Source organism: Phyllostomus discolor, chromosome 4 (assembly GCF_004126475.2).
Source record: "Phyllostomus discolor isolate MPI-MPIP mPhyDis1 chromosome 4, mPhyDis1.pri.v3, whole genome shotgun sequence".
NCBI lineage: Eukaryota > Metazoa > Chordata > Mammalia > Chiroptera > Phyllostomidae > Phyllostomus > Phyllostomus discolor.
In genome coordinates this window covers 114,714,147-114,739,364 of record NC_040906.2, presented here as the reverse complement: position 1 = coordinate 114,739,364, position 25,218 = coordinate 114,714,147, and the positions used below count along the sequence as shown (strand labels likewise).

The following is a 25,218-nucleotide window of genomic DNA, read 5'->3' as shown; positions in this document are numbered from 1 at the left end:
TACAGTATTTGTCTCTGTCTGTCTTATTTCACTTAACACAATGCCTTTAAGGTCCATCCATGTTGTTGTGAATGGCAAGATTCCCTCATTTTTATTGCTGAACAATATTCCATTATATATACATGTATATTTCAACTTCTTTATTCATTCATCCATCGATGGTCACAGGCTGCTTTCATGTCTTGGCTTATAACGCTGCAATGAACTTTTAGGTACAGACGTCTTTTCTCTCCTTTTTAAAAATTTTATTTATTTATTTTTAGAGAGAGGGGAGGGAGGGAGAAAAACATCCATGTGTGAGAGATGCATTGACTGATTGCCTCCTGCACACCCCCAACTGGGGACATGGCCTGCAACCCAGGCAGGTGCCCTGACCGGGAATTGAAGCAGTGACCCTTTGGTTCATAGGCCAATGCTCAATCCACTGAGCCATACCAGCTAGGGCTGATATCTTTTCAAGTTACTGTTTTGTTTCCTGCAGATATATTCCCAGAAGTGGGATTACTGGATCATACAGTAGTAGGAACCTCCATACTGTTTTCCACACCAATGTACGGCTGCACATTGTAGTGGCTACACCAATGTACGATCCCACCAACAGTGCACAAGGGTTCCCTTTTCTCCACATCCTCTCCAGCATTTATCATCTTTTTGATGATAGCCATTCTACCAGGTATGAGATGGTAACTCATTTTAGTTCCAATTTGCATTTCCTTAATGACTAATGATGTTGAGCATCTTCTCATGTCCCTGTTGGCCTTTTTAATATCTTCTTTGGCAAAATGTCTATTTGGGTTTTTTGCCCACGGTTTCTGTGGGTCAGGAATTTGGACATAGCTGAGATGGGCGGGTCTGGTTCAGGGTCCCTTGTGAGGTTGCAGTCAAAATGTTGGCCAGAGCTACGGTCATCAGCTGGACGAAACTGGGGCATCTGCTCCCGAAGTGGCTCCCTCACATGGTGGCAAGTCTGTGCTAGCCAGGAGCAGGGGGCTCAGCCCCTTGAACAGACACCTCTCCAGAGGGCTGAGTGTCCTCACACTACTGGCAGCTGACTTCCCCCAGAATGAGTGACTCAAGAGACCAAGGTGGGAGCCCCAGTGACCATGTGACCTGGCCTTGGAGTTCCACACATCTGGGAAGCTGGCTACCATGCTTACTATGACCCAGGCTCTACTGCTCATTTGATCTTCACCCAGTCACTGTGGGGAATAGGTATGACGTTTCGATAATCTGCCGGGCCCACTCGAGTGCTCAGCACCTGTGTGGTTGGAACCATTATCCCCATTTTACAGGTGAGGAAATTGAGTTGGACAAGTGAACTCAGGTTTTCAGGATGGCATCTCCATGGAGGCACCCTGCACCCCGGGGCTTCTGGCTGCAGCACCTGGGCTTGTCTCACTTTCCCACGCTGCTTCCTAGACAGCAGGGTGTGCCCTGTGCTGGGAGTCAGGGGCCTGGGTTCCCAACTAGACTGTCTACTTAAGTTGCAGTCACTTCCTGTAGCAGACAGTGTATTCATTAGGACTGTACCACCACGAGTTCATTTCTCTCCCACGTGGACACGTTTGGAGATGGTGGGACGGAGCTGGGGTAGTGTGCTGCTCCTCGAGGCTCTCCGAGTGCCAGGCTCCTCCTTCCGGCTCACTGCTCTGCCAGGCCCCTGCTCTCTCGGGGGCGTCACACTCTTTGCAGCAAACGGAGGAAACAACAGGAAAGAGAGGGCAGACCTCCTGGCCAGCGAGGGAGCCACGATGGGAGCAGATCTTCCAGTCCCCTGTAGCTTGCAGGTGACTGGCCAAACCTCTGGCGGCTGTCCTGACTGCAGCCAACAGCACGGGAGACCCTGACCCAGACCGCCCAGCTCAGCCACGTCCACGCTCCTGACCCACAGAAACTGTGCGAAAGAAGAAATGTCCCTGGCTGTTCTAAGCTATTAGGTTTGGATTTTTATTTGGTTTCATATAGATAATAAATACAGCATTTGTTCACTAAATACTAGTTTTCTTCTTTCTGGCAAGACCCGTCTCTCCCCGACCCGACTCTCGCTCCCCACAGATGCCGTCCGTGAGGTGTCAGGATGCGTGTGTGTGCCCCCCCTGCGTGAAAGGCTCTGTGTGAGCCAGAGGAGGGAGGGGTTCAGTGAGGCCCACCCGCACAGGCACCAAAACCCCATGTCCTCCTCGAGGCACAAGTTGTCATTCGGGCATGATGTGAAAGAAAGCACGACAAACCAGGGATTCAGAGGGCCACGTGCTCATCCAGGCAGGGTGCTAACCAGACCTGGGGTCTTGGCGAAGTCGTTGTCCCTCTGGGCCTCAGTTTCTTCTTATATAAATCAGTAGGACAGCCCCGGCTGGTGCGGCGCAGTGGATTGAGTGCCGGCCTGTGAACCAAAGGGCTGCCGGTTTGATTCCCAGTCAGGGCACATGCCTGGGTTGTGGGCTGGGTCCCCAGTAGGGGGCATGCAAGAGGCAACTATACATTGATGTTTCTCTCCCTCTTTTCCCCTCTCTCTAAAATTAAAATCTTTTAAAAAATAAAACAATAGGACAGTATTGGATCATCCCCTTGCCTCCTTCCCATTCTCACGTGTGAGTCAGGAATATACACTGTATATATTTTTCTTGAAGCGCAGCACTTACACGTAAACTGCACACATCACAACCATACAGCTCAGTGTGGTTTTACACGCTGAACACATGTATCTAACCAGCACCCAGAGGAAGAAGCAGGGGCTTACCTGCACCCTAGAAGTCCCACATGCCCTTCCCCCTTACGGTGGTAATGGGTGACCGTAACTGACTAGCAACACCACGGACTGGTTTCTCCCGTCTTTGTATTTTGTGCAGAAAGAGTCATAGAGAAGGCTGTTTTGTGTGTGGTTTCTCTGCTCAGGTGTGGGTCTGTGAGGCTCATCCCTATTGCTGTGTGCGGGCGCACACGGCCCCTCCTCACTGCTGCGTGACAGTCCATCCTGTGGATGTTTATCTGTTCTACCACTGACGGACAGCTGATTTCCACTCGGGGGCTGTTAGAGCAGCGCCGCTGTGAACATTCCAGCCCGTGCCTTTTGGAGCATGGGCACACACATACCTGCTTCGCACATAACTAGCAGGGAACGGCTGGGCTGTGTGGTATGAGTATGGCCACTGTAGCAGGTCGTGCCAGTGGAGATGCATCCACTGACACTCCCAGCAGTGGGGTGTGAGGCTGCCAGGCACCCAGTGCCCTCAGGAGGTGGGCAGGCTGCACCTACTTACAGCAAAACGTGGGAAAGCTGCACCTGGGTGCAAGAAGCTGGACTTCTCCACCCTGAGAGTGGGTGGCAGTAGGAAGGCGGTGACAACGACACCTCAGGAGTAGAGTCAGAGGAGGGAGTTGCAGCCTGGCAGGAGGGGGGCCAGCTCTTGCTTCCCTCCTCAGCTAAGCAGGCAGAGGAGGCAGAGAGGTCCACTCCACACCCAGGTGACTCTAGCAGGACTGAGGCTGAAACCCATCTTCTCTCCGTGAGGTTTGTCCCCATGCTGTCCTCACACCGAAGTGGGGACTGTTCAGCCCCTTTGGCTGGCCTGTGGTGCAGAGTGCAGAGGCTCCCCTGGAGAGGAGGCGGGGAAAGGCTGCAGCGGACCCTGTGGTGGCCCTCCAACAGCCAGCCCCTTTCTCCCGCCCCACAGTGAGTCAGGCTTGGTCTGGCTGCCAGCTGCTGCACACCCCCGCTGGCCGGTGGGGCCTGCCTGGCTCCTCCCGTGTGCTGGCGACACGCTCTCTGACCGACCTCTGCCAGCATCTCCATCCCCGGGCTCCCATCACAGCACCGAGTGCCAGAAAACGGATGCTCCTTTGGGAACAGCCCTCAACCAGGAGTGGCGGGTTTGGTGTATAAACACCGCAGCTGCCTTGGAGGCACAGGTCCTCTGGGACTGAGTGCCAGTCACGTGAGTGGTGACCGATTTGATGCCATGCCCTCGACTCCTCCCGGCCTCACTCCCCTCTCCCTTCTGACGTTTCCTGGAACCCCTTCCTGGACAAACTTCCTTGCACTCATAGGCTGGTCTAAGGCTGCTTCTGGGGGAGCCCAACTAAGGCCACATGGGACCCAGTCTGGACAAGGATGTACGGAGACCTGCTAGGAGCCTCTGGAACTGTTTCCCCCTCTCCGGCAAAAGGCACAGGAGGAGAAGCCCTCTCTACCACACCAGCCTGTTTGTTCTGGGTCAATGCTGTGTGTGGGCTTGAGGCCTGGGGCTACAGTGGCCACTTTGTGACCAGGAGGGGAGACAAGGACCACACACTGAGGGTGACAGAACTGAAGGATGACATCTTTGACTCTCCCCGTCAGCTTGGGGTCACCTACTTCTGCACTTCTTGTTAGGGAGATGATACATGTCCTTATAGATTAAGCCATCTTTACTCGGGTTGTCCGCCAAACTCATCCATTACCGCACAGACCTTGTCCCGGAGGAGCAGCTGCTGGAATCGACATCGCCACTCTGTGCACTACCACCCTGAAGCTTCCAGTCAGTGGCCCACAGAAGGGCTACGAGGCGGGCTGGGGTGCCGTGGGGGCAGAGCGGGGCAGCAGGCTCGAATTCCACAGGTGGCTGAGAACCTGGAGCTGAGCACCAGGGATCCCAGAAGGGAGAAGGACGTGCGGGCAGCGGCAATCTGGGGTCCCAAGGACAGGGGGTGGAGAGGGCGAGAAGGCACATCCCCCATTAATCTGGTCAGGGTGAGCGTTGTTATTGTTATTATTATGAAGCATCTCAAGGCTCACACTCATCCTGGCCTGGCCAGGCCCCACTAATGGCCCCATAAATCCCAGCCATAAAGAGTAATGGGGGGAGACAAATGAGATAATTAGGAATAAATCTCACCGAGGTCTCTATTCAGCAGCGTCCCTGGAACTGGCCAATCTTCCGAGCCATTAGCCGGGCCCCTAATTAATGCCGAGCTGCCCAGTGCTGGGGAGGCTCCGGGCATGGGTGGGACCAGGCTTGGGGCACCACAGCCCTCTGCTGGTGACCTTGGGAGGCGCTGGGGGACATCTGCCTGCAGCCGCCTGCTTCGCTTGCCTGTCCCCAGGGCCTATGGATGCACTGTCTGCACCTCCCCGACTGCCTCCTTGTCTCCTCGCCTCCCTTTCCTCACCTCGCTCCACCTTCCACCCACCTCCCACCCCCATGTCTCACTGACCAGTCACTGGCAGCATCCTTGGGCCATGGCAGGTCGAAACTGTGGGGCCACCTGCAAAAACCCTCTACCACCTTTCCTCCCTGCCACTGGTCAACCCCAGGGCAGGGACCCCACCCACGCCCCCTGCCCTAGAACCATCCTTGGACCGGGCTCCCGGCCCGGCAACTGCCGCAGTCATTCCATGTGGGACACTTCTCACTGTTAGGGTGGTCTCTCCTGCCTGGAGCTGGGAACTCCCTCCTTGTTGTGTCTGTTTCTTGGTCTTACGTCTGCTGGAGCCGAGAATGAGCCTCGCTGTCCTCCCAGCCTGAAGATGGCTGATGGCCATTGTCCTGACGTCTCTTCTCCAGCCCAACGCCCTGAGCTGCACTCAGCTTGAGGTTCCAGGCAGGCCCCCCAACCCAGACACCTGCTCTGGACCACCCATGGTAGTCTGACTCCACAGTGACTTCTGTTGTTTCAGTCTGCCAGCCATTCCCCCACCTTTGCTATGGCACCCTTACTTCTTTGGGGAGCTTTCCTCCCCTGATTCCATGTGGTTCTGGAGGGCCAGTCAAGAAGCCCATCGACCCGGCCACGGAGGCCTGGCCCATCATAGCTCTTCTTCCCCCGGCGCGGTGACTGGCCCAGGGATGAGCCTTGGCCCCTCCCCTGGACCCCTGGGTTGGCAAAACTGAGAAATTCCAGGTAGACTGCAGCATGTGAACATGCCCCCTTGCCCCCAGCTCCGCCACCTGTCTGCAGTAGGAAGGAAGGAGGCCATAAGCCAGGGAGAGGCAGCCGCAGAGATGGCAGGAATCATGGGTATTGAGGCTGCTACAGGGTCAGGGAAAGGTAGCGAAACCAGGTGAGGCACAAGGAAGGCTGGGAGGGGGTTTTCCTCTGGAGGAGAAGGACAGCGAGGGAATGGCTGGGGTGATTATCTGCTGCCCCGTGTGTGTCCTGAGGTTCCTGTCCCTGCCTCACCCCCAGCTCTCTTTGCCAGTCCTGAGAGCTCCCACGCCCACTCTGCCTTCCTGCTGCTGGACAACGGGGAGGGTCTGCAGCAAGTGTCCGGAGGGCCCCCGGGAGCAGCCCTCAGCCCCCACTGCTGCCTCGTCTCCCCGGGTGTGGGGGACTGGCGAAGACCCCCGAGCATGGCTGGCTGCGTGCAATCCAGCTTCAGGCTGCTTAGAGGGTGGCAGAGCCTGAAGCTTGCTTTGCCGGCTCTGGGCGGGAGCACGGAGAATGCCAGGGAGAAGTGCTGAAGTACAGCAGACGCTGAAGGAGGCTGTGGGTGCAGAGAGGTGGGCGGACCACCCCTTCACAAGCCGCCCTGGGCTCAGCCACTTGCTCGGTCATGGGGCAAAATCCCTAGGAGCTGGCACATGAGATCACCCCATGCTCATGGGCAGTGCAGGCCAGCGACAGCTCAATTTGGCCTCCTTGCCTTCGCCGCCCACACGTGGTGATTAATGCCTGTTTTGGGTTAGACCTGAGGGTGGCCCCTCAAGACATCTCTTGGGTGACAGGGGTGGGTCTGGGGCTCCGTAGATGAAAGAAAACCAGAGCGGCAGCCTGCTTCCCTGGACATGTGGCCACCACCCGGGTCCCAGTCTCACAGCTGTTCCATTCATTGTACGTATAGGAAACTGAGGCCAGAGACAGAAAGGGCTTTCCCTGGGGACCAAGGCAGAGCCGGGGCTGGAACTGGCTGAGACCAGCAGTTGGAAAGCAGAGACTGGGAGTCACCAAAGGGCCAGAGAGTGGAGGGGAAGTGTCTAGAACTGGGTTTGCCCTGGAAGCATACCTGGACAGGGTTGGGGGGTGGCCTCTAAGACAAATGCCATTTGCTTCCCAGCAGGGAGCAGGGCCACCTGGGTGAGGTGGGGACATGGGAAAGGCAGGGCAGGCCTGGTGTGAGGGGAAGTGAATGTAGGTCTCATATGTGCACATGTGCTCTGTGAGTGTGTGCGTGTCATTTTGTGGAATGTGTGTGAACATGTGACTGGAAGGAGAGTCTGTATGTAGGTGAACGACTTGTATGTGTGAGTATGACTGTGTGTGTGTGATTCTGAGTGTGTCTGTGAGTATGTGTGAGCATGTGTGTATGCCGGGGAGGTGGGGGGGGGGCGGTGGCTGCCTGAATCCGGCCCCTGCCCCATGCCCACCCTGCTCAGCCTCTCAGGTTCCAGCCACTGTCCCAGAGAGAACAGCCGGCAGGAGCCTGCAGCAGGAAACCACTATTTGGATTGCAGAGGCGCCTCTTCCTGTCCCCGTGGAGGGCAGGGGGCCAGGGAGGGGGCCTTCCTGCCCACCTGGGCCAGACCTCTGGTTGGTCTGGAGCACCCCTGCCTCACAGCCCTGGTCCTCCGGCCTGGCTAAGCCCCTCAGACCCCAGGCTTGGGGGGGAAGACCCGAGGCGGAGTCCTCCCACCGCTGTCCGACCTCTTCAGGACGAAGAAGCGGCTGCTGCCTGAGGCCCTGGCGACAGACTGGCAGCCTGTCCAGGTCACAAACGCAGGCGCCGAGGCCCAGCAATCCCACTTTCAGAAACATTCTGAAGAATAGCGCTCACTCGTGCCAAAGGACACGTTTGAAACCTTGTTTATAACAGGGACGCAAGTGGGGGAGACTAAGCTGGAGCCCGTAGCTCATCCCTCAGTGGAACCCCTGATAAGGGAGATCCCCGAGACAAACGGTTAAGTGATAAAAGCAGAACACGAGTATGTGTATAGGATTTTGACATTTTTGTGAGAAAGGAAGAAAGAGAGAAAAGTGCAAATGTTCATCTATGCACAGATTAGACTTTTGAATCTGGCACTTTGGTCATGCAATTAACTAAGTAAATAACTGAGGTAAATAAACAGATAAACAAACATTGGGGGCCTGAGAAGATGGGGCTTCTCTCCTAGTTTTGATCCTATGTGACCCTGGGCAGGTCCCTTTCCTGCTGTGTCCGGAGTTTCCTGTGTGGCCCGAGGTCAGAGAGCCAGTGGGCAGAGTGAGGCCTGTGTCCTGTGCGTGGGGGTGGGTGGCAGGAGGGGTGTGGCAGTGGGGGGAGTCCCTCTCTCGCCTCATGTTACCTCCCCCTGCTGTAATTGCGGCCCACTGCCAAGACCATGAGCTACACCTCCTACGACATTCCTTAGGAGAGTTAGGATTTCAATTGGCCCTTTTTCTGAGTTCCCTCCCTCCTCCCTTCCAGAATCCCTCCAGACCACTGCAGACGTGGTTCCCAGAAGCAGTGCCCACCAATTTCCCACAAGGTCTCCACTCTAAAGGCCCTCTTCATCCATGTCTTCTCAGGGGAACCCGAGTCCAGCCGTGAGACATCCTTTCACTTCACTTCACTCACCCTGAGCCCCTCTAGCTTCCTCCAGGTCTGGGACCTGGTGGAGGAGGCTCCGTCCAGCCAGCCCTCCCCACCGTCAGAGTCCACCTCCCCAGGAGAGCCCTGCAGCGCTCGGGTCTGCCCCCCCTCTGCAAACCAAGGGCAGTGGACACACGGCCTCTGAGGCTCCTGCCATTCTGGACAGATTCTCCTTCCTTAAGCCCCTGGATGTCGAGGATGACTGAACTGGTCCTCCAGTTCCTGTGGTCCCCGCCCAAGCCACACCTGCCTCCCAGGAGCAAGCCCAAGCTGTGCCGGGGGCGGGGTGCAGGGTTGCCCCTCCTCAGTCATGACTCTGCCACTGAAATAGGTGCCACCCTGTGCCTTGGAGCCATCACTGGGAAGGGCCTCAAGAAGCTGGAGTCAGCAGGAGATTAATTAATCAAAACCTGAACACATCTGTCGTTAATTAAGTCTATGCCAAGGGTTAACTCTTCTCTTTCTGGACTTCCCCTCTCCTTGGTGGGAAGAGGGAAATCATGGTGGGGAGCTGACGTCCCTCTTCCTTCCTCCCCTCGCTGAGAAGCATGGATGAGGGAGGGAAAAGGGAAGGGGCCCCAGAGGGCAGGGTAGCCTCATGCATCTGGGTGCTTTGTAGGGGGTCTGTGGGGACTGTCTGCTTTTCACTACGGACGTTACTCCTCGGGAGTCCTGAGGAAGTCTGAAATGAACAAACACCTTTATTTACAGCAACAAATAGAACAGGCCCTCTCCATTCCTGCCTTCTCCCCTTCCAGTCTATTCTATAAGGTTCCCCCTCCCGCCCTGCCCCAGGTCCAAGCCCAGCCCTGCTTCGCGCTGGGGTCACTATATGGGTCAGCACCCCACCCCCAAAAGCCCAGGAAAGGAGACCAGGGAGGGGCTTGGCTATGGGCAGGGTGGGGTGTCTCTTCACATTTTGCTGTGCTCTAAGCCCGGGGCGGCAGCGGGGGGGGGGGGGGGGGGGGCGGGCACGGGGAGCAGGGAGAGGTAGAGGAGCGCGCAGCTCCGCCTCCCCACGTTCCTGCCCCTCCTCCAGCTTTCACAGTGTTCCGCGGCCCGGCAGCTGGGCCAGGAGCGGTTCCCACACTAACCCTCTCCTCCCAGGTCCCGGGTAACCAGCAGGAGGACGGGCTCTCTGCAGTGGGCCCAGCTCCCGTGACTGAGGTGGCCTCCGGGGCGCCCCCTTTCTCACTGGGCTGGGTTCTGAGAGGTCACTGGTGGAGGAGGGAGGTCCAGGGGGAGGGGGCTGATCAAGCTTTGTGCGACAGCCCTGGGGCCGGCCCCCCTAGGACGACCGTGCGGGAACCGGCGGGTCAGGAGGAGAAGCACAGCCCGCAGCACTCCATGCAGATCTCCAGGCAGTCGGCCGACTCGCAGCAGGCGTCCAGGATGCCGCAGTCCAGGTCGCAGGGCAGGTCGCAGTCGGCGCACTCGCCGGAGCCGCAGCAGCAGCAGCAGAGGCATGAGTCCTCGGAGCTGCAGGAGCCGCACGTGGCGCAGTCCAGGACAATGTTGCACAGCGTCAGGAACTCGCAGAACAGGCAGGACAGGATGCAGTGGACGCAGCAGTCTGCGGTGGGGGTGGGGGCGGGGCAGAGGGAGCAGGGTGAGAGGCCTTGGGGCAGGCGACCCAGCCACAGCGCGTTCACTGCGTGCTCAGTGCTCGCAGCGAGTGAAGTCGTGCGGTCAGTAGCTCCGTGAAGAGGGGACTGGGAGGAGCCCTACTAGGGCACCGCCAGAGACTTACACACAACTGTGTGGTAGGTTGCAGAGTGAGGGTTCTGCACGGCAATCTGGATCCTGAGCTCCTGCTCCTAGCCCTCCTTAGTCACTTTAAGTGCTGGGCATGAATTACACTCATTTAAACTTGCAACAACTCCATGGGGTGGGGCTATTAGCCCCACTCTACAGATCAAGAAACCGAGGCAGAAAAGCTACTCCAAAGTGTAACCAGAATCCTCCCACCTGCTCATCTCTGCCAGGGCCACTGCTTCCCCACTGCCTCTCCATCCCCCTCCCTGGACCTCCGGCCACCTACCCCGCACACAGCAGGTCCCCTTGTACACCTTTGGTGGGACTCTGCGTCTCCAGTGCTCAGAACCCTCCAGTGGCTTCTGCCTCACTGGGAGTAAAACCTAAAAAGCTCAGAGTGGCCCCATGGCCTTATGGGATCCGGTTCCCTCCCGGACTCTGTTCCCCTGTATCCCTGCCATGGCTTCCGGCCTCAAAGGCACTCCCCCACCCCACCCCCAGCCTGGAATGCTCCAGGTAAACTCTCTGCCCCCTCCCCGCCTCCTTCATTGCCCAAATGCCACACTCATCAATAATGTAACCTGCCTGCCCCAGCCCAGCAGCCCCGCCTCCTTGCCTGGCCTCCTTTGCCTGTCCCCACTAGGACTTACCATGGCACTACACAGCTTTCTCCTCCCCCTAAAATGTAAGCTTCACAAGGATAGGCATCTTTGTCCGTTTGGCTCACTGATATATTGTTCCTAGAACAGTGGCTGACACATGTAGGTGCTGAGTACATAAATGGTAAGTGATTTACTACATAAGCTCTCCTTTGGGCACCCAGCTGGTAAGTAGTGGAGCTGGGACCCAAACCCAGGCAGGCTGGCTCTGGAGTCCACACCTGGAAACGCTCAGTGCGCTGCCAGGATGCTGAGCTGGCATCCCTGCCAGGGGCCAGGCCAAGGGCAGAGTGTCCAGCCCCCAGTAAGCGAGCCCTGGGCACAGGCTGCTGGTCCTGTGGGAGTCTCGCCTCGTGCCTGCTGGAGGGCGATTCCCCAGCCCCTTCCGGTGTGGAGGGAGTGGGGCTCTGTGCAGCTGGGACCCCTGCGATCTGCCTGCACACTGGTAAGGGAGTTCCCTTCCAAGGCAAATCTGATGAGGTCACTGCCTTGTTTAAAACCCTCAATGGCTCCTTATTGCCCCCTGAGCTCCTGTCTCACCTCCCACCTCTTCTCACCTTGAACTTTATAATCTGGACACACTAGCCATTTCTCACCTCTACTCTTAATGCCCCTCCTCCTCAACCTTTAAGGCTTGCTCAGATTCCTCCAGAGCCTTCCCAGACCTTCCTCCTCGGCTATCCGGGCAGAAGTGGGTGTCCCCCGTGTTCTCATAATACCCCGTGTGCGGCTTCATCACTATATTTATCACAACATATGGTGGTTACCTGCTGTGTCTCTCTCACGAGAGCTTCAGGAGGCCGTGGACTGGGTACCCAGCACTACAGCACAGTGCCCACTACACTTCAAGTGAATGAATATCTCTTTCATAAATTAACTGGGCAGAATCTGCTCTGCAGGGTGGGAAAGTTTGTGAATACATTATGTGCAAATGTGTGCACTGAATCCTGTTTGCAGAGGACCAGGCCGGAGTCCCCTAACATGGACAGGAATCACTTAAAAATTCTGGGGTAAAGGTCAAGCACCACAGAGCCACAGGCAGTGAGACCCGTGCTGAGCTGACGCCTGGTGGGGTGGGGGCGCTGGCTGCCCAGCGCGGCCCTGCAGAGGGCCTCTGTGTTGCAGGGACAGCGTCTGGTGTCTGGGTCTGCCGACCTCCCACTGCACCTTGCAGCCCCTGCCCCACCCCCAGGTAAGCATGTGATGGTGCATTGTCTCATTCTGCTAGGTGTTCTGCTCTCACTAAACGCATGGCCCACTCCTTGAAGAAAATTTCTGTTTCCAGAAACAGGGTGGCTTAAGCTGGATCAGCCCAGAGGGCTCCATTCCTCCTTACAGAAACTCTGGGAGAGCAGGGGTGGGAAGGGGTTGGCCTTGAGAAGGCAGACGTGCCTTGGTTTATCTGATAACCTTCGCAAAGTTCTCAGATTTGAGTCTTGCATCAGACTCCCTGGAAGGCTTGTTAAGTCTAGGCTCCTGCCTCACCCAGAGGCTCAGATCCGGTGGGGTCAGCGTGGGGCTGGGGCCGCACTTGTGAGCAGAAGCCGGTGAAGATGCTGCTGCTGGGTCATGCCTCAAGAAGCTGGCTCTGGAGGCCCGTGGGAGGGAGAAACGGGGCACTTACCTTCCTGCGCCTGGAGGGGGATCTGGGAGGCAGCAGACTTGGCGCTGCCCTTGCTCTTCTTACTGCCCTGGCTGGCGAGAGACGGGTGAGCCTGCAACTTCCGGTGGGCCTTGGGGCCACCCAGGGCACCGTTCCCCGCGCGCCTGGCGCCGCCCAGCTCTGAGGGGTGGCCAGAGCCATTTGCCAGTAGTGGGATGCAGCCCAAGGTGCTCCCCTGAGGCTGGCCTGGGGAGACGACCAGAAAGAACGATGGGGGCCAGGTGGAGGGCTGCCCCGTGTGCTCCGCTCCTGCCTGCTTTGTTCTTACGCACACCACAGTTCGCCTATCTGGACCTGTATTCTGCAGATGAGGAAACTGAGGCCCAGAGCAGAACAACTTGCCCAGAGGCACACCATGAAATATCGGCAGAGTTGAGCCTGCCCCCCGCTCTCGAGCCAGTGCCCATTTAAGAAAAAACAGAGGTGCAAGAGGGGCTCAGAGCCTTGGGCCCCACCTTCTTATCCCACATGAAATCCATTCTCCTGCTCTTGGGGTCCTGGGATTTGGGCAAGAGCAGTGGCAGTTGGGGGAGGGACAGGGACAGTCCGGCTGGGGCGGGGAGGACAGCAGCGAAGCAGTTAACCTTCCCTGCAGCCTCTGCCAAGCCCCCAGCTGTTTTTGCCCTTCGTGTGCTGGGTGAGTTATTAGAAACATCTGTTTGGAGATGAATGCCTGGCTCTGGAATCCGGGGGCTCCGCACAGCAGCCCCTCCATCTCCTGCTCCTCCGCGCCCCTGCCCTGGCAGCCTCTGTGGGGCGGCTGGCAGGAGAAGTTTGCTGAGGGGCCCCTGGGGTCTGGGTGGGGAGGGAGAGAAGAAGGCAAGAGGGAGAGCCCTGAGGCTAGGAAGCCCCTCAACCTCTGTGAGTCCCTGGCCCAGACTGAGGAAGCAGACTTCAGTTTTGTCAGTGAGGTGCAGGGAAGCTGGCCCTGGAGATCTCCCCAAACACCCACCACTTTCCTTCACCTCACTCAGGCTTGCTCACGAGAAAGGCACAGCTCTGTGCAGGGGACATGGGGCAGGTGTGTGAGAGCTGGGTGAGGAGACTGCGAGGGGAATGGGAAGCACTCTGGGGCCCCACAGCTGCACAGGGCGGGACCTGGGCAGGGGCCTGCGACCCTGAGTGAGGACCTCTGTAAATAGGGGGAACTTCCATCCCTTGGGTCTGGACCCCCAGCTCCCTCCAGGCCTGGCCTCTGTGTTTGAACTGTGGTAGCAGGAGATGGGGGAGGGGTGCCTGGAGACTGGGGAGTTGGGGGGGCAGCCTCAGTGCCATGCCGGAGGGGCCCGGCCTCTGCTCATGGTAGTAGTCACACCACTGAGCACTTCCTGCTTGCCAGCCACTTGGCTAAGCCTTTGACCTGCTAATTATTCTCTCACTGGATCCTCTCAGTATCTCTACAGGGCTGTGTCCTCCCTTACAGATGAGGAAACTGCATCCCAGAGAGGCACAGTAACTTGTCCAAGGTCACAGCTACTGTCGGGGGTGGGCCAGCCTAGAGGCTAAGAGCTGAGACCAGAGAGGCAAGGCATGGGCCGAGGTTGGGAGACAAGGGACTGGGGAATAGGCTGCTACTATTGCAACAATCGTTACACTTACAACTAGTAGTGTACATGTTTTGAGCTGTTACTGGTGCCAGACAGTGCTGAGAGCTTTGTGTACAGCAATGTCTTTAGGCACCACCACAGATCTATTATTAGGCCCATTTCACAGATGACAAAACTGAAGCCCAAGGAGGTTATAACTTGCCAAGTTCCCACAGGGGGAGGGGTGGAGATTGGGATAAAGAGCAGAGGACAGGTGGGGAGTCTGGGGACAACGGGAGACGGGCCTGTGGAGAGGCTCCCCGCCCGAAGCCTTCTGCCCTGAGGCGTGGCTGGTGCCTGCATCCGGGTAAACAGGGGTAAGACCATGGGAAGCGGCCAGGCCTGAATCATCACAACCCACCTCTTGGCCCCACAGGGGTGACTGAGCTGAATCCTTGGCCAACCTCAGTGCCCCTTGCCCTGCTGCCTAAACATGGCACAGAGACCAGAGGGCGGGCTTGTGTGGTGAGCTGAAGGCCCTGGGGGGTGTGGGCAGACACAAAGCTTGCCTGTGGCCATAGCTGAGAAGTGACCATGGGGACTGAGTCACAGAGCAAATACTTAGGGCCCACAGACACAGGAGTGACTGTCCAACGCCCACCCAGGCCCCTATTCTGTGGCCACTGCACTGACCTCTTTCTCTCAGTGCTGCCCGTGGGCGTGTCTGGAGGAGGCGGAGGGCAGCGCGCTAGCAGGGTTTAGTAACCCTGACTTCCAGGGAGTCCGCCTTCGCCCCAGATGCCCTGCCTGAGGGCGGCTCCCTGCTCAGCATGCCAGCCGGGCAGAAAGGCATAGGAAAGAGCACTGGGTCAGGAGACCTTAGTCCCCCAGCTCAGGGGTGAGTGGGTCTCTGGGCCTCAGTCTCCTCATCTGTAAAATGGGTTTCATGGTGGCTAGGCTGCCTCACTGCAGACTGATTTACAGAGCACGTGGGATCACTAGGGGAAGGAAAGTTGTAAAGTCCAGTTGTGTCTATAGATTTGAGGTGTCTTATTCACAATTACAAAATAATCCTGACTGCCCCTTCCATGCTTTTGAGGGTGAAGGTGGAGAGTTCTCTCCCTCCCAGGACCTCCTTGGAGACCTGGAGCCAAGCTTAGGAATGGAGCTGGATTTTGCTCCTTTCTGCCAGTGGGGACTGAGTGTCTCCTTTCTTTTGCCCTGGACAGCCTGAAGGGTGTTGCTGTGTCTGCCTGTCCCCACCCCTCCCTCTTCCTGAGGGGAGGGCGCCTCTTTCCATGCAGCCTCACACTTTCTTGTCCTGAACCATGTGGCCTGGAGCCTGTGCACACTCATTTTGAACTAATTTTATACTAATCATTTTGTACATGGAGACCTTCTTCCCAGACAGAAAGAACAGTGACAAAGTGTCATATGCCTCTCCACTGCCCACTTCCAGGTCCTGGCCCTGTGCTAGGTCCTCAAGGGCAAGCCCACCTGGATTGGATTCCCCAGTGCAACCCCTATTGTTACCACCCCAACCCCCTGGGCCCCTAGGACTCACATGTCACAGCTTCTGTGGGGACATCGAGGTCAGTGCTGTCCAGGACCTGGGGGGCCCCAGGGTCATTGCCTTGGGGCATGGAGGGTGCCACCTCCTCCAGGAAGCCCTCTTCCAACACTACCTCCACAGGGTGAGCGGGTCCTGTTCCTACCTCCAGCCCAGGCAGGAGGGGTGGGGTCTGGGCTAGGGGAAAAAGCAGATAACCACGGTAGTTTCCTGGCACCCTCTTGCTTGCTTGCCCTGGTCCCCTTGCTGCAGCCCAGAATGCCTTGAGCCCTCATTCGTGGTCTCTTTGTACAGTTACCCAGCCCTTACCCTATCTGGCAACAGTGCCAGACTCCAAAATAGACTCCCAAACCACAATACATGAGTGAGCAAGGGGGTGTGTGTGCGCACCCGTACACGCGTGTGCCTGTGTACATGTGTGGTGTCAGGAGGGAAAGGAGAAACACAGTGAAGGAAAGAACAGACAAGTGGTCAGCGGTGCAGAGATAGGGACAGGCACCAAGAGTGACAGGGAGGAAGGAAGAATCAAAGGGACAGTGGAAGGTAGAAGCAAAGAGATAGAGCATCAGAAGGCGGGGGACTGGGCACGGAAGGGGAGAGTCCCAGCAAGCCAGTGACAGACAGCCCGGGACAGGAGGGACTCGGCAGCAGCGTGAGAGGCAGCAATGGAGAGAAAGATAAAGACAGGGTCAGAGGCAGAGGCGAAGGAGAGGTGAACGTGATCTAGACTGAGCGAGCGGGAGACAGACAGTGAGAAATTGGGTCAGGAAGAGAGGGTGATAGCGAGAGCAAGAGTCAGAGGAAACCTGGGGTGAGGAGAAGGCTGAGGCCTGGCGCGGAGGGGCTACGGGCTGGAGGAGAGACAGGGAGAGGACAGGAGGCTGGGAAGAGGCGGACCGCAGCCACATGTAATTACAGTGACCAACTCGGCCCTCTCTGCACGGTGGGCGGAAGGAAGGAATGGAGCCACCTTCAAACCCACAGCTCCCAAGGCGGCAGGGCTAGGATTTGGGCCCCCTGGGCCCAGGGAAAAAGTTAGGGGGATGGGTGGTGGAGGAGGGAGGCAGAAAGTGGCCCCGGTTCCCACGCCCTCAGTCGCTGGGTGTGGGAGGCAGGGGCGGGACAGAGAGCAGGGGGTGAAAGCAGGGGTCACGGGGCCAAGGGCAAGGCCCCAAAATTAGAGGGTGCGGGGTGCAGCCTGAGCCTCTCCATCAGGCCTCACATGTGCAGGCAGGGTGACAAGGGCCTCAACAGGGTGCCCCCACGTGCCATATTGGGAGAGACATAGAAACAAGACACTGGGAGGGACACGGAGACCAAAAGGGCACAGGGAGAGGAGAGGGATTCAGGGAGACAGAGAGGATGGTGAAACCCGCCCAGTAAAACACCCACAGCCGCACACACACACCACAGAGCCTGAGAGAGGCACGCAGAGGGACAGAGGGGCAGAGGCAAAGACTAGACTCTATATGGAATAGAAACAAATCAATGATGAAAAACAGAGGAGCTGACATATGGGGTCCTTCTCTAAGCTGTCCCCAAATGGTAGGGTGGGGACAAGAAGGGAGGGAGATAATTAAGGATGGGCACACAGGTCTAAAGGATGGGGCATCTTGAAGAAGGGGACGATCCATGGGCTCAGCTGCTTCCCTGGGTCCTGAGCATCCCCCTGCAGCTCCTGACCCTCAGAGATGCCTGTGCAATCTTTGTTCTGAAGACCCTGGTCTCCCATGCCTGGGAGGACAGGGCCCCAGAGGCCCCAGGTGAGTAGCACAGAGAGCAGCAGGCCAAGCAGACGGGCTCACGCCTGCCCAAAGAAGCCACGGGCTCTTCCCGGAGCCAGGAGCCAGGTTGGGAGGCGAAAGGGGCTGGGGCTCTTGTGACTTCTGGAGGACACCGGAGTTCTGCACTGAGAACCTCTCATGGTGCCCACTGGGGCTCTGTGGAAACAGGGGCTAGGTCCCTCCAGCCCTGCCGTGCTTTGAGCCCATGGAGAAACAGGTCACCACCTGGGCTAAGGAGAAAGAAGTCAGTGGCTTTTGGAAGATCACAAAACTGGGATGGGGGATGGGGGCCAGGCAATGGAGATGACACCCAGGAAGGAGTGATACCAGATGGCGCTCTCCTAGCCCAAGCTGGTCTGCAGCAGATTGGACAAGACTTTCAGGGCTAAGACCTCAGGTTGTGCACGAAGGAGGGAGGCTTAGGGCTGGGGTCCTAACTCCCCGGACAGAAACGGGCCTGCCCGGCTCCAGCCCCCAGCCTGAACTAGGAGGGCTGACCCTCCAGTGGGATGAGATGAAAAGGCCTGAGGGTGAAGCTGCAAGATGCAAGCCCAGGTTTTCACCAGTTACTGGCGTGGGCAAGTTGCCAAGACTGGGGTTGCCTTGTGTGAGGAGGGGGCTTCCTGACACTCAGGGTTTCAGAGAGGAGTGACATCTCAGCAGTGTCCTGGCCTGCAGGGGCCATTCAGAAACCCTCCCCACTGACCCACCCACCTAACTGCCCTCCCTCCCTCCTCCCTCCCTCCCTTCCTTCCTTCCTTCTTTCCTGTGCTGGTTGGTTTAACATTTACTAAGCAGCTACAGTACATCTGTAACGTCAAGCACTGGTAGAGCAAATAAGACAGGTCACTGTCTCGGGGGTTATCCTTCAGGGTGAGGTGCGGGGCAGCCACACACACCGAGGGGCAAGAATGACAGCAGGGAGATCTCTAAGAACTGGGGAAGCACAGAAAATGGGCCTTTATCCCAAGGGGTGTGTGTGTCTGTGTGCGCACTAGGACGCTTCCCAGAGAAGGCAATGCCCACGTTGGATCTTGAATAGGTCAGCCAAGAAGCAGAGAAGGCCTTTTCAAGAGGAGCCGCAGCAACCGAGACTGCAGGGGAAAAGCTGCAGCATGAGTGAGGGAAATGGCCGTACGTGGTGCTGTTGAGGCCGTCCACCTAGAACCACAGCTGGGGCCTGGTACACCTGAGTGGTCACTTCCCGGGCCTTCTCCTGGGGTCACAGGGTGCACAGGGGTGACCCTGTCCGTCCTGCAGTGGAAGGGGCCAGGCTGCAGCTCTCTGGGCTGCCAGGGTTGGAGAGGAAGGCAGGCGAGAAAGAGGGGTTAGGGAGGCTGGTCCCCGTCTCTGCCCTCCTCTCAGTGTCACCACTCTCTGGGCAGTCTCTTCTAACGGTCATGGAGAGGGCTGGCGACCTCCGGTCTGGAGGGAGCAGGAGAGCATAGAGAGCACAGACTATGACCGGCTGTTCCAGGGTGAGCATCAGACCTCTGGAAAAGAAGCCAGGAAAGAGAGTCCAGTTCAGGCATCTTGACCTAGAAACACAAAGGGACAGTTCTCCTGGGGTCAGGAGGGGCAGTGGCCTGAGGGAGCCACACTGAGGGCAGGAGAGGAAACTGCAGAGCACAGGGAGGCCTGATCTGTGACTGAGATGCTGCCCAGAGGGCCCCGGTGCCAAGATGCTGGACCAAGAGCCAGCGCTCACCAGGGCACGTGGGGCAAAAGAGCCAGACAAGAGGAGGAACCCAAGTGCTCAACCAACAAGGGACGGAAAGAGCCCAGTTTTCCTTCTTGTGACCGTGAGGCCCTGCTGCCAGCCGCTGAAGGGAGAACATCTCTGAGGAAACCCCTGGAGGGATGTCTAAGAGGGTAGAAATGTGGAGGGGCTGGGGAGAGGGGTGCCCAGCAAAGGCCAAGGGCTGCCGTGTGGACGTGCAACTCCTGTTCTGCATAAAGGCACCTGCCCAGGGGGGCAGGGGTGAGTCTGGAGGCCCTCGCCGTGGCCCGACCCCCTGGAGCTGCCGTCGGCCCAGCCAGCTGCGCACCTGCTGCGTGCCCCAGGGCCACCTTTCCCTAATGTGCACAGAGGGCCGTACGTGCTGGTGGCATGCTGAGAAAAGCCCCAGCCTTGCGCCTCTCTCAAGGGTCCCCATCTACAAGCGGGACACACAGAAAGGCAACAGCCCCTTTGCCTCGAGAAATCTCACTCCCACCACAGGATAAGGGGGTGGTCAGTGCCCCAGAAGAGACTGGAAAAATCGTGTTTAAATACATCAAGAGGGAAGGGTGGGAGACCCACAGTCTCAGTAGGGACCTTGTGGGCTCCCTCTGCCTGCCGCCCACCGAGTCGAGGGGTACTCCTGGATCGAGAAGTGGGTGGAGCTCTTCCAAGTGGGATGGGTTCACTCCCAGCCTGGGAAGCGCCCGCGGGTCCCTTTCTGAAGCCCCAGTGCCTGACCCCTCACACCCAGACTTCTGCTCGTGGACAGCAGATGTGGGCTTCTCTCTTGGAACTCTGGCCATCTCTGGAGAGAGCGAGCGAGGATCCGACCTGCTCCGAGAGTGGTGGCTGATATCGGCCTGATATTCAGGGCCTCGGTCTAGATCTTCAACCCAGTTATCGGACCAGGATCCCACGTTTCGGGCAGACGGACACGTCCACGGCCCCAGGCTCTGTGGCCAACCCGCCCATGCCCATGCCTAGATTGTTTCTTTTGACCAGAAGGCCCTACCCCTCCCTCCTCCCACTCCCCAAATCCAACCCATCCTGCATAATCCAGGTCAAGCTTAACCTCTTCCTCCAGGAGCCTTCCCTGACCCCTGAGCCGACTGTACCTCCTCTGAGTGGCCCGCTTACTGAGAACTTAGCACCCCTGTTGCCAGTTATAACTTGGTACTGACGTCCTGGCTCCACAGACTGCAGCCTCCCTGGCTCGCTCGCTTGGGGTGGTGTCAGTGTTTATCTCTGCACCGGGTGGGTCCTCAGCACACGTTTGCTGGTGAGGACTGAGTTCTGGAGCTCTGAATGGCCCAGACCAGAGGAGAGAAGGTGAGATGGCGAGGACTGGGGGTGGCACCTGGCTCTGGGCCCCAAGAAGGTAAGAATGTGGGCTCTCTTGATACTTAGTTGTGACACACTGGCCACAGTCCTAGGCCACCAGGCTGAGGGCTGGGGAGAGAGGGCCTGAGCTGGCCAGCTAGGCTGGGCTGGGTTGGTTTTATTTTAGCTCTGAAGGCTCCAATTCCCCAGGAAATTCAATTTAGAACCAAGAGCAGGAATGTGACGCCCCAGTGCTGGGGCAGAAATCTGCGGTGGGTTAGGGAGCCAGGCTCTGGGGAGAGGCCACTGGGGGAGCCAAGGGAGTGGGGGCTTGGCCACCTGCCCCAACCGGAGCTGCCCTGAGTCCCCTTCACCCCATTTTCGTCTTGCTAGGCTGAGGGAGGGGCTGACCTGCTCCCTGGCTGTCGGGCCAGCAGGGCCCCCCGGGACAGCACCTTGGCCTTGCTGTGCTGTCAGGGCTCAGCAGGGAGTGTGGGGGACTCTGGTCCCGGATTCAGGCGTCTGTGGGGTTTTGGCTGGGTCTCCTGCGGTTTGGGCTTCCTGGGCAGCAGCTCATTCTCCCAAGGCGGCAGAGCCAGGCCTCCTCGTGTTATGAAAGCCACATTGTCTGGCCCGGCCCAGCCTGGGGAGGGGGCTCACAGGAGCACTGGGGGGCCTCAAGTTACAGCCTGGGGCTTAACCCTCCGGTGGCCCACCTGGCCCTTGTCCCCTGCCCCAGCACATTTTAGCCCCTCCTCTCCCTTTGGGGCTGAGAATGGGTGGCACGGGGAGAGGATCTTGGAAAGAGGCAGTGGAGGAGAGAGCAGAGAGAACAGATAAGCAGAGGAAGACGGCAGGGAAGTGGGAGGATAGGCAAGAAATAGGAGGCAGAGAAAGAGAGGAGGAGAGCAAAAGAGGAGGGGCGAGAGAGGCTGAGAAGGAGAGAGAAGGTCCCCAGACACAGAGAAAGCCTTCCCAGCCCCTGCCTTTAGCTGTCTCCAGGCTGAAGAAGCTCAGTCCTTAAAGGAGCTCATTCCCCAGAAGACCCTGCTCTAGGGGCCTGTAGAGAGGAGAGAATCTGAGGGTTAGTGGGACATGCAGCAGGCACATTAGTGCCATCCATTTGCTGGCCCCTGGCCAGACAGCTCCACCTGTCCTCACTCTGCTCTGGGAGACCCCCTCCCTCCACAGCCCCAGGTGTCCAGATTGCCATCTTCCTCACAGGTACACCTGGGGAGCTGAGACGGGCCTCTCCAAGCAGACAGACAAGCCCCTACGGGTGTTCGTAGAGACTGAGGCCAGAGAGGGGAAGGAACTTGTCCAAGGCCATGCAGGGAATTTGTGTCAGAGGTCTAGGACCAGACTGTCACTACTCAGAGAACCGAAGGATGGGAGGGGAAAGGGAGAGTGGGGGTGGGTGAGGGGAAGGCAGGAGAATTAGATGGACCTAGAGCTGGGGTTAAAGTCATGAAATCTGGGCAGTGTTCTTGCACCCCAGCCCTGTGCCCTGAGCAAATCCCAGAAGTTCCCGACTTCTCTCTGACCCTGTGTTTCATTGTGGGCCTCAGCTCCTCTGCACAGTGAGGAGGACTGAGAGCCGAAGCCTGCAGAGTTCCCACCTCACTGAGCCACAAATCCTCCCTGCTAGGGAGTCTCCTGCAGGAATCCTGGGGAGGCTGCAGGCCCTGTGAGCCAGGAGAAGGGGCGCGTGTGTGAGCAGCGTAGGGGCAGCGGAGACTGGCCAGGCCCCGGTGGGGAGGATGGTGGGGAGGACGGCGAGAGAGACAGATGGCAAGGAGGGGAGGGGCAGGGTCCTGTGGTCGCTTTAGGCGGACAAACGTTTTCGGGAAGCGCTGGGCTCTGGCTGGGTTGGGGGAAGGGAAGTTAAGATTCAGACACCCCCACTCCCGCCTGAGGCCCCCATAAATATTTACACACTGGGCAGAAACGGCTGGGACACAAATCCCAGTCGGACAGACACTGCGGTGTGTGTGTGTATGTGTGTGTGTGTGTGTGTGTGTGTGTGTGGTGTTGGGAGTGGGGGGTGTTAGAGCCAACTTGGCGCAGCCACCGCCTGCGTTCGGGCCCTGCCCCCATCACCCCAGCGCTCCATTCTCTTTGGACCCCGTCCCCGACAGCCATACCCCTTGCCCCCATTTCCACCCAAGCTCCCCGAAACCGTCTCCTCGAGTCTCAGCGAGAAGGGGGAGCGGAATTAACCCACCCCCGGGCTGCTACCCAACTCCCTTCCAGGCTTCCTCCCCAGCACCTCTCGTACCTGGGTCCGGGGCCGCGCTCGGGGCTTCATGGGGCGCGTCGCAATGAGGGGGGTGCTGGCCACTCACCTGGGACATCGGCCCGGGATCTGCGAAAAAGAGAGCTCAGCAGGCCGGGCCGACTTACCCCTCTGCGTGCGGGGAAAGGGGTACTGGCAAGGGGTATCCAGCCGCAGGCGTGCGCCTCCCCCTGTTCCAGTCCGCCGCCGACTAACTTACTCGTGCAAGCTGCGTGCTCCTCTTTCGACCCTCCAGGATCACGCCGCGGGGCCTGCCATGCGCGTCTGCCCAGCGCTCCCCCGCCAAGGGGCCACGCAGCTCCCCGGTGCCCGCCCCGCGCCCCCTCCCCTCTCACTCACGCCGCTCTCTCTTTTCGGCGCCAGCCCTCGCCGTGCGCCCCCTTCCTTCTTCCTCTTCTCTCTCCGGCCCCCACGCTCCTCCCCTGCTCGCCTCCCTTCCTCCCCGGCCCACCCTCTCCCTGTCCCCTCCTCGTCGTCCCGGTCGATTCCCGCCCCTCCCCTCCCCTCCCCCCCACCGCGGCTTCCCTTCCCCCGCGCGGGGCTCGGCGCTGCCTGGGCCGGACACGTCTGTCCGCGGGGCGCCGCGGCCCGAGCCCCCACAGGAAGCTGGCTCCGCGCGTTTCCTCCGCGTTGGCAGAGTTGGGCCCCAGTCTCCCCAAATCTCCGCCCCCAGGCCCAGAGCCCCGAGGGGCTGCAGAGGGGGCTGCGCGTTCTCCTTCGCCTGTCCGAAAAGCTGCAAAAGTTTGAGGGAAGTCAGGAGAACAAGCGAGAGAAGGCACTGTGACTACATCCACCTCGGGCTAATTGTCTGAGTAACTGTGTTCTGAGCCCTCAAATCTCCATGCCCCACAGATGGGAGGGACCAAGCTCCTCTGGCACCCCTTACCCACCCCCTCCGAACCGCTGGGCGTCCTAAGCCGGACGCCGGGGGTCAGGGGCTCACAGGCGTCGAGCCCACCCGGCCAGAGGTCGTCCCTCCGGGAAACCCGGCTGGTGACTAGCTAGCTTCCCGAGTCCGCCAGCAGTCCTGAGCATCCCCGGTCCCCCCGGCCCCTGCCAGCTGTGCGTGGGAACTTGGTTCAGAAAACCAACTTTGGAGGCGAAAAGAACTTCTCCGAGTTCAACCTTTCTTTTGGCTCTGGCCTGGAATCCGAGGCCTTCCAAACTGCGGGTGCGCGGGGGAAAGGGGAGAGAAGGGGCCCTTCCAGGCGGGGACAGCGGGGCGGCACATCTGGAATTGTGTGCCGCTCCTTCCTCCGGGCCGTGTGGGTAGGGAGGAAGCGGGCGTCAGGCAGCCCGAGGGGGTTCAAGGACCCTAAGGCCCGCGGGCTGGGGCTGGGGCTGGGGCGCTCCGTGAGACGATCCCCCCCGCCCCCCGGTGGGGCCGCCCGCTGGGATGACAGCGTCTCGGCCACACTTGACCGGGCCGCCTCGGAGCCGCGTCTGGGCTCTCCGCCACGAGGGCCAGTGAGCAATTAGGGAGGCGGCGGCGCCGGGCCAGTTCTCCCAGTCCGGAGGAAGCAGGAGGTGGGGGTGGGTGGGCGGGGAGGCTCGGACGCCGAAGGCCGAGGGGGCCGAGTGAGGGGCTCCCCCAGCCCGCGCAGTCGCTACTCACGGCGCTCGAAGGCCCTCGCGGCTCCGTCTCTGTCGGGCTCGCCGTGGCCCCCACGGCGCCCGCCGCGCTCTTGCCTCCCGGGCCCGGGTCCCCGAGATGAGCCCAGGTGGCTGCGGCCGGAAGAGGGGTCCCGGGCCGGGAGGAGGGGGGGTCCCGCTCCCGGGGCCGGCTGCCTGCTGCGGGGGCCTAGCCTGGCACCCCGGGAGCCAGCCCCGATCCGGCTGCTGTCTGGGAGCTCTGGAGCTCGGGGTGGACTCCCCCTTCCTGGCAAGGGCTGAGTCACCGAGACACGCCCGCCCCGGGGCTTGGCGACCGCGGCGTTCTTACCGGCTTACCTGGGCCGGGGGGCTGGGCCTCGCCGGACTCCAGGAGTGGAGTGAGGAGTAAGGAAGTGGACATCGTCTCCTGGGCAGCCCCCAGCGTCTCTCTCTCTGCCCCCTCCCCAACCACAGACCCTCGAGCTACACCCCGCCCTCTTCTCAGTGTCTATCCAGGGCCCGCAAACTCCGGATCAGCCCAGCTCCCCCACCTCACTGTCCAGAGTCGCCTGCTTGAGATCAGAACCCTCTGAATGTGGCCCGGTACTAACTAAAATGTCTGGTTTGTTGGAAATGTAAAATATGCTTTAAATTTTATCCCACATGCTGGTTATACAAGTGCGCTCACTTTGTGAAAATTCAGCAAGTTGACCTTGAAGCTACATGTGCTTTTTTTTGGTGTGAAGATTACACTTGAATAAAAGTTTTAAAACATCGACACTGA

General features: G+C 58.9%; 1 protein-coding gene across 2 annotated transcripts; it reads right to left on the bottom strand.

The window, feature by feature from the left end:
• Nucleotides 1-9,361: 9,361 nt before the first annotated feature.
• On the bottom strand, nt 9,362-24,711 carry MDFI (MyoD family inhibitor). 2 transcript variants are annotated; one of them, XM_028509309.2, is made up of 5 exons: nt 24,457-24,711; nt 22,824-22,910; nt 15,713-15,895; nt 12,584-12,808; nt 9,362-10,118 (listed from the first exon to the last, which is right to left on the bottom strand). In XM_028509309.2, the coding sequence occupies exons 2-5, from the start codon at nt 22,897-22,899 to the stop codon at nt 9,862-9,864; spliced, it is 741 nt and encodes a 246-aa protein (XP_028365110.1). In that variant the 5' UTR covers nt 22,900-22,910; nt 24,457-24,711; the 3' UTR covers nt 9,362-9,861. The 2 variants fall into 2 exon arrangements, with proteins under 2 accessions (XP_028365110.1, XP_035879987.1); XM_036024094.1 differs by lacking the exon at nt 24,457-24,711 and adding an exon at nt 23,041-23,199.
• Between the last annotated feature and the right edge of the window lie 507 nt (nt 24,712-25,218).

Excerpts from the sequence above, each read along its gene's own strand:
- MDFI (XM_028509309.2), bottom strand. The coding sequence starts at position 22,899 with ATGTCCCAGGTGAGTGGCCAGCACCCCCCTCATTGCGACGCGCCCCAT. Across the intron at positions 12,809-15,712 it reads CCCCACAGAAGCTGTGACAT|GCCAGCCTCAGGGGAGCACC; the intron begins GTGAGTCCTAGG and ends TCGTCTCCCCAG. Across the intron at positions 10,119-12,583 it reads CCCCCTCCAGGCGCAGGAAG|ACTGCTGCGTCCACTGCATC; the intron begins GTAAGTGCCCCG and ends CCCCCACCGCAG.